The 11,796-nt window shown below is 35.8% G+C and overlaps 2 protein-coding genes across 2 annotated transcripts; both read right to left on the reverse strand.

The window, feature by feature from the left end:
• Positions 1 to 331: 331 nt before the first annotated feature.
• Positions 332 to 2,249, reverse strand: LOC145332695 (uncharacterized). Its single transcript, XM_080177713.1, has 2 exons — positions 1,861 to 2,249; positions 332 to 1,366 (listed from the first exon to the last, which is right to left on the reverse strand). Exon 2 carries the CDS (start codon positions 1,345 to 1,347, stop codon positions 352 to 354), a length of 996 nt encoding a protein of 331 aa, XP_080033839.1. The 5' UTR covers positions 1,348 to 1,366; positions 1,861 to 2,249; the 3' UTR covers positions 332 to 351.
• Positions 2,250 to 5,298: 3,049 nt separating this feature from the next.
• Positions 5,299 to 10,958, reverse strand: LOC145332505 (uncharacterized). The gene is made up of 9 exons (XM_080177510.1): positions 10,750 to 10,958; positions 10,335 to 10,447; positions 9,880 to 9,953; positions 9,387 to 9,491; positions 8,968 to 9,100; positions 7,599 to 7,712; positions 6,947 to 7,055; positions 6,121 to 6,227; positions 5,299 to 5,771 (listed from the first exon to the last, which is right to left on the reverse strand). Exons 1-9 carry the CDS (start codon positions 10,956 to 10,958, stop codon positions 5,659 to 5,661), a joined length of 1,077 nt encoding a protein of 358 aa, XP_080033636.1. The 3' UTR covers positions 5,299 to 5,658.
• Between the last annotated feature and the right edge of the window lie 838 nt (positions 10,959 to 11,796).

Consider the following 11,796-nt stretch of genomic DNA (forward strand, 5'->3'; position numbering starts at 1 on the left):
AAAAAAATTACCATATTTACTATGGTTATTCCGATAGCGTTTAGTTTATGTGTGTGTTGGGGGTGGCAACACATTTCAAGCTAGTTTAGTTCCCCCTACTCATTTTCATACAAGTTCCAAGTATTTTATATGCTAATCAGCAGAAAAATAAGAAAAATAGATTGAAATTAATATGCTATGTTGGCGTTCTAACAAGTTGGGTAATATTTAATATTAATATTATAATAATATAGAGTTTACGTGGATATAAACATTAAGTTTTTCGAAATAAATCACTTTGTAAATGAATTTAAAAATGATGATAATAATTTTGTTAAGTACCTTTTTTTCCGACGTATAAGATACTTAACCTCATGATGTGATTACCGCCTTTGTAGCTTTGCTTTGCTTAGCTTTGTTGGCGGTGTCTCTAGCTTTGGCCCTCGTGGCCACAGGATCAGAAGGTGCTGAGTCAACGACAGGGGCAACAGGTACAGAAGGTGCTGAGTCAACGACAGGGGCAACAGGTACGGAAGGTGCTGAGTCAACGACAGGTGTAGATGCGGCAGATGCGGCAGACGTGGCGGCAAGTGCGGCGGTGTGTGTGGCGGTAGGTACGGCAATAGATGCCGCAGGTACGGCGACAGACACGGCGGCAAGTGCGGCAGACGTGGCGGCAGATGCGGCGGCGGTCACGGCGGCAGGTGCGGCGGTGAGCGCGGCGGCAGGTGCGGCAGTGAAATCAGCTGTAGCGGCGGCTGCGGATGCGACGGCGGCAGGTACTGACTGTGTGGGCTGTGCGGCTGGTGCAACGGCTGTATGTGCGGCGGTTGCGACGGTTGCGGCAGAGTCTATGGGAGGGAACACAGCTAGGTCCCCAAGAGCTGGGGCAGGGGCAGACGTTAAATTATGTTGAATCGTGCTGGAAGGGTGGGCTGTGATCGTACTAAACTGTCTTGGGAAGTCATCCTCTGTTAAGTCAGCCTGATTAGAGAAGAATGTTTTCCTTTCCTCAGGCGCTAGCTTGTTGAAACAAAGGATAGGCGGTGCCTCTGACAGAAAAAAATCCTCGCTTCCAGGTATGGGTTGGGCCATTTCCTTCAGGTCTTTGCCAAACGGGTTAAGGCAGCGTATCCAGCGGCTGCCGTTCTTGAGCTGAAATTGGACATGTTGGCCAGCGACTTTGGCCCTCGAAATCTGGTTTGTGGCATACACAAAGGTCATGGTCTTCCTGTTGAGGTCGGACATATCTTGCTTCGCCTGGACTAACCTATTGGGGAAGAACGGGACCGGTGACGCGTTGTTCCTGGGATTGAACCTCTTGATCTCGGCGTTGTAACGGTCAAGCACAGCCTTCTTATTGTTCATCCACGCGTCGAGGTAGGATCTAGACATAAAACGAAAAATAAAAACGGGGATCTGGCCCTTTGTATATGGGAGCATATGGGCACGCTCGACGATATCACAAAAATGTGAGGGAATATATTCTAATTCTCCACGTTTAAGAGCGGCTTCAAGGGTGGGCCTTATAATGTTTCTAAATATGATAAACTCTGTAATATTTTCACGGCTCCACGGCTGCTGAAAATTCACTATTCTACAACTCCAATCGCGGCACCTTTGCTCTCTTATCGAGTTTTGTAGAAGTTGAAATTTGACGAAATTTTCTCTCGACGATTCAATAGAGTTTAAATAGTCTTTTTGTTGTGTAATCGTGGTCCTAATCGCTTTTTGTTCACTTGCAACAGATTTAGCATCTACGAAATTTTCTATACCTTCGATAGATTGAATTTTAACATTTAAATCTGAGACTCTCAATTTAATATCGTTTATTTCGGTTTTATGACTGGCAAAAGTACTATGAATAAGCTCATCCCTTACCTTAGCTATATTCGCATCGTATTCTTTAAACTTAACATCCAAAGCAGCGTCCAAATTTGTTTTAAACTTTGACCAATATTCTGGGTTGTCACACGTACTACAGGCCATGATGAAGTGAAGATGGCGGAACCGAGGGTGCTGAGTGAGTGTGGGTCAGCTGACCAATGGTGGGACGCGAAAAAATGTTAGCCAATGGGAGAGCTTATTTGTCGGGAGTACTTTGCGCCGGTAAAAATGTTGCCAGACCGATAAATTATCATAAAATTATCAAAAAAAAATTTGAGAGTGTTTTCACCAAAAATTGTTCATTAAGTTAAAGCGATTAGGTTACACATAAGTTAAAAAAAAACTTTTAATTCATTAATGTTTTATTTTCACTTTTTTTGTGTTAACAATTGACCGATACGTTAACACATACACATTGCCAGGCCTAAATACGAGGTGCCCTCTGGCTACAGTGTCTTCCCTTTCCTCCAACTGCGGAGTGACCACGGGCAGTGGGGAGAGGGGAACTAGTTGAGAGAGAGGGGGAAGGTAGAACTGAGCTTAACACATGGGGTAGGGCGGGGGAGAGCTTGCTAAATGCGTGTGCTCAGCCCGACTCTCTGACTTGATTTTTAACAATTCAGATTAAATCATTAACATGAGAGTCAAATGACCTAATTAAAGCACTAATGATGAATACATTTCCATCTACTCTTTGTATTGTAATTATAGAGGGAGGGGACTAGGGTTGAGCCGGATATCCGGTCATTTTCAATATCTGGTCGGATATTTAAACTATCCGGTTACATGATATCCGGCTGATTTTTGACGCCGGATATCCGGTTATCCAGTCGGATACCTGATAATTTGCCGGATATCGAACGTTGGCCAGATATCCGGCCGGTAACCGGATATCCGGGTTTTGGAATCAGCCGGATATCCGGTATCCGGCCAAACCGGCCCTAGAGGGGACATTGATCTAATCATTACACTGGTACCCAAAGTTTAAAGGGATTATAAACTGTGAGTACTTTTACTGAATTTTGTTTGATTAGTAAAAAGCTAGAATTGTCCAAACGTTTCAACCAATAGTTTTAATCTACATAAAGGCCAGGGTAATATTATTTATTATCATTGGGTATGCATATAAATTTTTTTGTATATTGTCTTTGGATTCCTGTGTAATTGTCGATTGGGGATAAATAATCAAAGGAAAACAAATTTGCCACCAACGTTTTAAAAAAGATTGTTAAATATTGTTTTGAAATTTAAGAGCCGAAAGAATAATATTTTCAACAAATACTGTTATAAAAAAAGTAGCTAATTCTTTTCTTCGCATGGATGTTTCCTCTTTAAAGTGCAAAAATGGCAGTCAAACATAGAATTTTCGAGCAGAAAAAGTGTACATGATATTAATGCCGAAAGTGTACAGGTATTAAGAATTTTCACAGGGGAAGAAATTAAACAAATTCTTATTTAACTGCTAAACAAAGTATTTCTACATTGTAACTAATAATTCTAAAAAAAAAATGCCACTCAGTCTCTACAGTTCATAAAAGGTAAATCTTTTTAATTAATATTGTACTAGCGGCTTCGCCTCTAGCCTCTAAGGGCTTTGCCCAAAGAGGTAATTCAAATTTTTTTTAAATAAATAAAAAAAAAAATAGAGGTGCAACCAAAATTTGAAACTAATTTAAAAAATATAAAAAAAATGAGGAATTTTTTGTTTTTGGTGGGGTTGTGGGTATCCCATCCCCCTATAAAATAGCTTAAAACCACCACAGGAACAGTAGGTATATTCCCTGAAGACTTTAAATCTAATCGGTTCAGTGGTTACCGAGATATTAAGGGACAGACAGACAACGAGCTACTATGTATTATAGATGACGCCGTAGCTATGTTTTTAGATTATCTGAAGGACGATTTATCTTCAATTTTTCCATGGCTTAATTTCATTATCCTCAATTTCCAACATTGCATGAACACCCTAATAAACAAACATACTACTGAGGGTGAGAGGGAAATTAGCGCGAGTTTAACCTAATTTCAGACCAGATATTTAAGAGCATATCAACTTTAGATAATTATCCGATGCGTAGCATCTTTATAATCGTAGTTTTTCACTATATCTGTGTAACTACCGAATAAATAAACCTGCGGAATTAGCTTGCCTGTATGCTGCCGGCTTCGAATCTAGATATCTTCGTCATACTAGATACATTAAAATGTAACCTCATGATGTTAGGTCTAGTGCGTGACACTAATACTAAGAGTATTGGGAATGCCCTAACCCGCATACAGAATCAGCTTATTACCATGAATAATTAAAACTTCCAGACGAAGTTCGTGCAATTAAAGAGTTGGTTGTCTGTAATTTTATCCAATATCTAGGGTGAGGCGGGGCATTACCGGTAATTTTTTTGGTTTTTTGAAAAAAAAATGGGGTAAATATTAATATTTTTAAATGGGACCAAGACCATTAGAAAGCTTACGGAAAGGACTATCAGGTCCTTATAGGACGTTATCCTAGGACTTTTAGAAGTTTGTCATAATTGGACTGAAAGAAATTACCGATAAATGCCCCACGGTGGGGCATTGTGGGTAACGTCTTTTCAACCTAAAAAAAATCGATGAAAAACGGCCAAACGGCCAGTCAAACATAAATAATCATAATTAGTATAGGTTATAGGGATTATCCACAAAAATTTTCATAAAGATCGGACTATTCCTTCTATGTCAAAAATCATTTTATTTAAAAGACGAGAAATTTCGATTTTTTTTTCACAAAAATTTTCTTAAAAAATTAAATTTATTTTTTTTTATATAAAAAAACCTGTTCTATTCACTTTTTGGCCTAATTCTTAAAAAGCCCATATGGAATTTTAGATTTTACCAAAGAAAATCTGAAAATTGATCTTAAAAATCGAATTTGAATTTTTTTTTCGACGTTACCGAAAAATACCCCGCGCGAACTTTGGTCATTTTTGAAAAAAATATTAACTCTACATTTAAGCTCTCAACGGATTTGGAAAGAGCGGGCAATTCTTAGTTCAAAAGGTTTTTACGGATCAGTTCTAGGTCTTACCAATTTTTGTGTAGGTCGATCTTTATACACCTAGGTGAAAAAAATTTTGAAGAAAAAAAATTTTCGTCCGACTTTGAGACCCAAAAAGTACCCTTAAAATTCATCTCACAAAAATTTCATTTTATACTTTTTTGTAGGCAATTTAATAAGGAACAAATTTGCTTCTGTGTTTTTTTCTGTCAGTCGATTAGAACATGGAGAAAAATGTCATTTTCTGAAGGTGGGTAAAAAATTACCGGTAATGCCCCTTACCGGTTAATGCCCCGCTTGACCCTATAAAAATGCATTAACTAAAATATTAATTTACAAATTAGAATATTAAAAATGTTTGAATAGTAGTAATGATCAAAGACCATAATACATTGATAAACCAAATAAACTTTATTTTGTCTATAGAACAATCACAATTAAATTCTCTTTATATTTTCAATGTTACAATTATATAAAGAATACCAGAAATTTTCAAAATAGTTGCCAAATGCTTCTTTTGTGTTTTTAGTTAACAATAATATTTATTAGCGTAAATCGTACATATATATTTTACCAACACTGCACTGGTTATAGTTATCTAAATACCTACTAAAATTCTTAAATTTTAGGAAAAAATTTCATGGATTTTTGAGATTTAAGAGGTACAGATTTTTTCAATATAAATTTTAAAAGTTACAATTTAGATTTTCATGATCCTCATTTATTAAATTTTCAAATCTTTAATCCAAATTTCCGTGCTAAAGATCTTCTTCAACTTCCATGACAACATCTGGGAAATCTTGATCATCATCAAAAATAACTTCAGTATCATCCCTGTCTCCATTGTCCATCTCTATAACACACCCTTCCTCTGTAAATACACCAAGATCAATAAAATATTATTCATGTATTAATCTTTATTATGAGCTTTAATTCTGATTAATATTTCTTAATCACTGAAAAATAATGATATTTTAATACATTTATAGCTCAAGCAAATTAAAAAGGTGAAAGGGGTTAAAAAAAATATGTCCCCACCTCCCCCTTTTCTCCCACCTGCTTACCCACTTCCCTTAAGTTACAAATATAAGTTTTACGCCAACATTACGCCACTAAAATACCAAAGTTTTCAAAAATACTGGAATTAATTTGCTGAATCACAGCCTTTGTTCTGTTAAAATACGCTATCATTAAAATGATTTATAGATTACTGTACCTACCTTGATTATAATTAGCATCTATTTTCTCCAGTGAAAAGCTAGGATCGTGGTAGGTAGAAATATGAGACTTTAACATGGCCGCGTTTATGAAGGAATGCTTACAGATACTACAGAGCAGAGTATAGGAATACAGGAATAAGGTATAGCCAACTAGCGAAATAAATCAAAAATAATATTTGGGAGGGGGGGGGGGGGGGCAGATAAATAGTCGTCAATTTTACTATGTGTTGCCTCTCCAACGACAGCAGAAATTCACGTATAGGTTTCGTGATTTTTCCGAATTAATTTCGTTGTTGGTTAAAGCTCATATAAATATAAAAATTAGAAAAGTGTTTTATATCAAATAATATGGTGGACTGTTAGTCTGTCTGTCTGTAGTACATTTCTCAAGAGTTGAGGTGAACAGGTTTAGCCAGAGCTGGATCTTTAAATGTATAGCCGTTGCCGTAGCCGTAGTCGTAACTGTAGCCATCGCCACTGCCAGTGCTGCCAATAAAACATGGATTTTAAAATGTTTGAAGTTTTTATACGTATTATTATTATTATTTTTCATATTTTTACTGAAAATTCAAAAAGTGGTTGTGATTTAAAGATCGCATGATAGCCGTAGCCACGCGAAGCCAATTTGATTTAAAGATCGCTATTAGGTTAGTGGCTGTACCTCTGGCTACGGCCACGTCAACGGCTACACATTTAAAGATCCAGCTCAGAACTTCCACCATTCCAACTAATTCAAATTGAATCTCTCCTAGTAGACGCAAAATTGTCCTTGTTATTACAACATAGATATGGGTATTTTGACCCCCACTAACGTATCACTATATCCCTGCAGTGATGATATTTCCATGTTGAATGCAGCTTCTTGTGTATCGAGTTGTTTATTGGCGAGTAGATGGCTCTTCGCATAAATCCATGTTGAAACCCAAGCTTGTGCTCTGATGTAGGGACGCTACTATCTTTCAATTCTTTTAACTTAAAGCGGATTAAGTCCTTATGTGTAAGTAAAGCTAAACTGATGTAACAGTAAAGTGTAATACTAAATTCTATGAAATAGTGCAATGGAAGGTTAATTTGCGTAGCATTGTGTGTGTTTATGTGGGTATGTTAGAATGTACAATTAAACGTAGAGTAAATAAAACAAAACTAAAAATTACTATTTCATTAAATACAGAATTGGGCATATCATGTTTCAAAGCTAATGTGCTACTTACAATCTTTCATTCTAATTTGGTGCTTCAACACAAAATCTCTGTTAAGTACTGATAACCCTTTGGGGCTACCCAGTACCACTACCCAATAAAACCTAATCTAACCTGACCAAAAACTAACCCCTCACCCTCGCAACCATATTTTCCATTGATACTCTAGAGTCTACAAGGTACTCAATAAAAAAAGCTCCCCTTCTTTTAATCTTTTTAGGGTAATTTACATAAAGAAATATGATAGTTGAGTTTGATGAAAAAATAATAGTAAGGTCCCTTTAAACTGTTTAATTGTTTTGGTGGAACTGCTTTCACATATTTTGCACAAATATCTGGAAACCCCCTTGCTGTCCACATAGGATGCAGGAAGTTTGTTGTAATACTCACAGTCTAAAAATAAATAAAAAATATTTTTTTACAAATAATTCAAAAAAAAACATGAAACTCAATCTAATGCAGGGATAAGACAATGGACGATTAATTATTGTATATTCCCAATGATGATGCACCAAATTACCCATTCTCTGATGAAAAATGTTAGTTGAATTGTTTGAAACACACTACATTAAAATACCCAAGTTTTGAGCCGACGAATGTTTTTTAAAGCTTTGGGTTCCATTGTCAATTCCCTTACTGATCCAACGGCAGTGATCTCATATATCATTAAAAGTCAATAGATAGATATTACAGTGTCCCGTCGTAATTTTTGCATTATAGAAAAAATATTTTGCATAGGTCATTTTTTTGTAAAAATCAACCATATTTTGGCTGGGGGCCAAAATTTTAACAAAATTTTTCTAGGACGGGACACTGTAATATATATTTTACTTAGACATAGATTTCATTTAAAGAAATCCTATTCAATGTCTGTGTGGATAACAATAATAGCATGCTTTAAAATTCAGAATAAAATCTTTTTGATTCTAATTTTTTAGAGAAATAAATAGTTTTCTACAGGTGAAAAGGGAGGGGGCGGTTGTGAAACTTTTTGAAACCAAAACTACAGGAATTCCACTTAAAGCACTGAAATTTGGAAGGACAGTCGCTTTAAAGAGGTACAACAGGGGTGTATATTCTACATGGGATCCCCTGCTCAGGGGGGGGGGGGGGTAAAAAATAAGTGGTTGGAGGAAAAAAAATGTAAAAATTAAGAAAACTAAAAACATTTTTTCCATTCCCCTCCCCCCCCCCTCCTTGGTAAAAAAACCAAAAAAAAAATGTGTGGTAGGCGGGATAAAATAAATAAAATATAGAGTTCTTTAAATATTTTTCCATTTTCCCCCCTTCTTGGTAAGAAAAAACTAGGGGGGGGGGGGGGGAAATTAAAAATTTGTAGCAGGGGAAAAAAAATAAATCTTGTGCAGAATATACACCCCTGAGGTACAATGTGGAACTGTGAAGAAAAGTTGGTGAAACCACAGCTAACGCCGTTTCCCGCCCAAAAAAATTCGGCGACAGCGTTATTTCCGCCGCCGTTTCTTCACAGTTCCACATTATACCTCTCTAAAGCAACTGTCATACCAAATTTCAGTGCTGTAACTCTTTTTTCAGTTGAGTTCCTTTGACTTTTCGTTTTGATTTCAAAAAATGTCACAACCGCCTCCCCCCTATTGTAATTTTGTTGTTGTTTTTTTTAGGTACCTACCTACTAATTTTTGAAGTGCGTCATCTCTGGGTGGGACACTATGTTCCCAAACTTTATGAACATCAAGACTTGCTGGGGTGAAAAACTTCTCTAGACAGATCTCACATGCGTATGTGGTAGCAGGAGAGTGGATCTACAAAATAGGCAACTTTAAATAAATTTTTTTTAATTCCCCCAAAAAGGGTCCTATGTGGTTTGTAATTCTTCTTTTTATGATTCTTCAGGTGTCATAGTATATCTTTAACATCCCATTTCAAAAATGCTTTAAACCAGTTTCAGTATAAAACTTTTGGAACCTGGTAATTTACAATACAATGCCCCCCCCCCCCCCCCCACCTTCCTTTCCGGGGGCTTACCAATACCCGAAGACCCTAAATCATAGTTAAAGTATAAGATAAGAGTATTGCTGTTTTATTTACCTTTTTATGCTCTCTAAGTGCTTCATGAGTTATAAACTTGAACCTACAAGTTGAACATATCAACAAATTACTCTGGCAAGACTCAGCAAGTGAATGATCTTTGTTCTAGAATCATTTTCTGTCATAATAATTTTGATTACTAGGGGGTGAAAATCTGACTAAAAAATTAATTAAACAACTGCTCAATTTCAATTATATGGACATTGTGGAAATTATACTTTCCTTCAGTGCCTGGCGAACACAGAAACAACACAAGCCTGCTTTGTATTAAAAATAACATAGTTAAACCTAAGATATCAGCAAGCACCTGAAAAATACTAGAAATCCCAAATCAGCCTTATTTTCAATTTATTTCAAAACAGTGTGGGGAGTTATGTACTCGAATATGCACTTGGAGGAAACCGCCAATAAAAGTTTTTAAAAATTCTATTCCATTTTCATGGGCGTTGAATGTTTTAAAAGTGTATTATATCACTTGAATATGAAAGAATTCCTTTTTCTGATGGGAAATAAAAAGTTTGCTATGAGAAGTGAAACAAACATTACAAATTTCACATCGGTTGCAATCTGCTAGGCAGATAATGTTATCCATTGACACATCATGTTGAAAAGTGATCAAATACCTAGCTTTTTTATTTAATATAATAGTTAGTTTTAGAGAATACATCACTCAAAAAGTGAAGGATGGAAGAGGAAAATTGTAATCAACTCTAAAAGGCTTCTTTTACTTACCAAAACAGTCTACAAAAATCTGAATGAAAGGAAAGATAATAATATATATTTTTTATCCTAACATTTAACAATGAAAGGTCAGGTATAATAAATTCAGTATTAAATAGGTATACTGAAACATAACCATTCATATAATTTCAGTCCATACTCAAGCAAAGGAATTACAAAGGATGCCACAAAGTAGCTATGTCACAATTAATGCAATGGATAACAATCCTTCTTGTGTATGGCACTTGATATGATGTATAGTCAGGTCTCTGGCTGTTGGAAATAGTCTGCTGCAATTGGTACACTTCAGATGCTCTTTCAGGTGCTGGTCTAGACTATTTCTACAAATAATAAGTTATTGATCAATTTATATGAAAGAGCCAAAAGGATAATCAAAAATTTTTCCTACTAAAAAAGAACGTTAAACAACTGACCAACACATAATGAAATTTTTACATTAGCTTCGTCATAGAAATAGGTATAACCCACAGCTGAATTAATTCGAAAAAACTATTAGGTTATTTCAGTAAACTCTACGGTAATCTCCCAAAAAGCAGCGCAAGGTACAAAATGTTTTTTTCGAATTAATTCAATTTTTGGTTATAGCAGGGTTTGCTACAGCTTCATTTAAAGTCATACTCACTTAAGTAAAAACTGTTTGGAGCATAAATCACAATTAAAAACCTCCTTGACATCTCTTCTATCTCTGAATGCAGCTACGCTACTTTTGGTAAACATAGACTTGGTTCGATTCTCTACTTCCTTGCTTAGAATTACATTCTTTGGAAGAATTATCTTCTGCTGTGGAGTTATCATTATTGTGTTCACCACGGAGATATCATCATCCTGCATTGTTAACATTGAAAAATTGCTATTGGCTTTGAAAAGTGACAATTTTAGTTAAAAAATGAAAATATTTGTCAATAAAACATTAAACATTAGGTACAATATCGCTGTACGACATTTTAAAGTGCAGCAGAAAAAAGGGCAAAATTCAAAGTTAACTTTTCCTCGTCTAATGGTTCAATATCTGAAGAGTTGTCAACATCAACACAATCATCATCACTCAATTCAATCTCCATAATATCACTGGTATCATTCTTTGCGACTGACTTAGATTTTGAGCTGGCTGACATGATTACTTTGCTGCTAAACTTATTTACATGACTCTCTTCTTTGTGTTTCTTCAGAGATATCCGTTTTCTAAATGACTGTTTACATATATCACATTCAAATCTGATTTCTGTAGAAGCAGATTTTTGACACTTGTTTTGGTGGAGTCTTAACCTGGCTCTGCTTGTCATTGCAATGTTGCAATGTTGACATGTCCACCTGTTGGAAGGTTCATTTTTTGAACAGGTTTGCTTGGAATCTTTGTGTTTTTCCACGTGTTTTTCGAAACTTTTCCTGTATATCAAAAAAGAAATATGAAAGACTAGACCTTTCTCAATAAGATAAGAGTTATTGTATTTCTTAGTAAATTCTTTTTTAGAAAAGGGAGGGGGAGAAGGGCTGGGTGTATCTTTTTTCATAGGATATTTTTCATAAGATCTAAGCCTTTCCCCTTAAAATAGTCTTTAATCTGGCAAATAGAATTCGTACCTGAAAAATATCTACCAAATAAAGGAGGGGGGGGGGGGGGGGGGGGGGTAGTTATAGGAAATGAAAATTCAGTACCAAATTTTGCCCT

The sequence above is a fragment of the Acartia tonsa genome, chromosome 11, assembly GCF_053477335.1.
Source record: "Acartia tonsa isolate MP-2025a chromosome 11, ASM5347733v1, whole genome shotgun sequence".
NCBI lineage: Eukaryota > Metazoa > Arthropoda > Copepoda > Calanoida > Acartiidae > Acartia > Acartia tonsa.

Coding starts and splice junctions, on each gene's coding strand:
- LOC145332695 (XM_080177713.1), bottom strand. CDS start 1,347: ATGAACAATAAGAAGGCTGTGCTTGACCGTTACAACGCCGAGATCAAG.
- LOC145332505 (XM_080177510.1), bottom strand. CDS start 10,958: ATGCAGGATGATGATATCTCCGTGGTGAACACAATAATGATAACTCCA. Junction 10,448..10,749: donor TCCAAACAGTTTTTACTTAA/GTGAGTATGACT, acceptor TATTATTTGTAG/AAATAGTCTAGACCAGCACC. Junction 9,492..9,879: donor TTATTTCCCATCAGAAAAAG/GAATTCTTTCAT, acceptor AAATGATTCTAG/AACAAAGATCATTCACTTGC.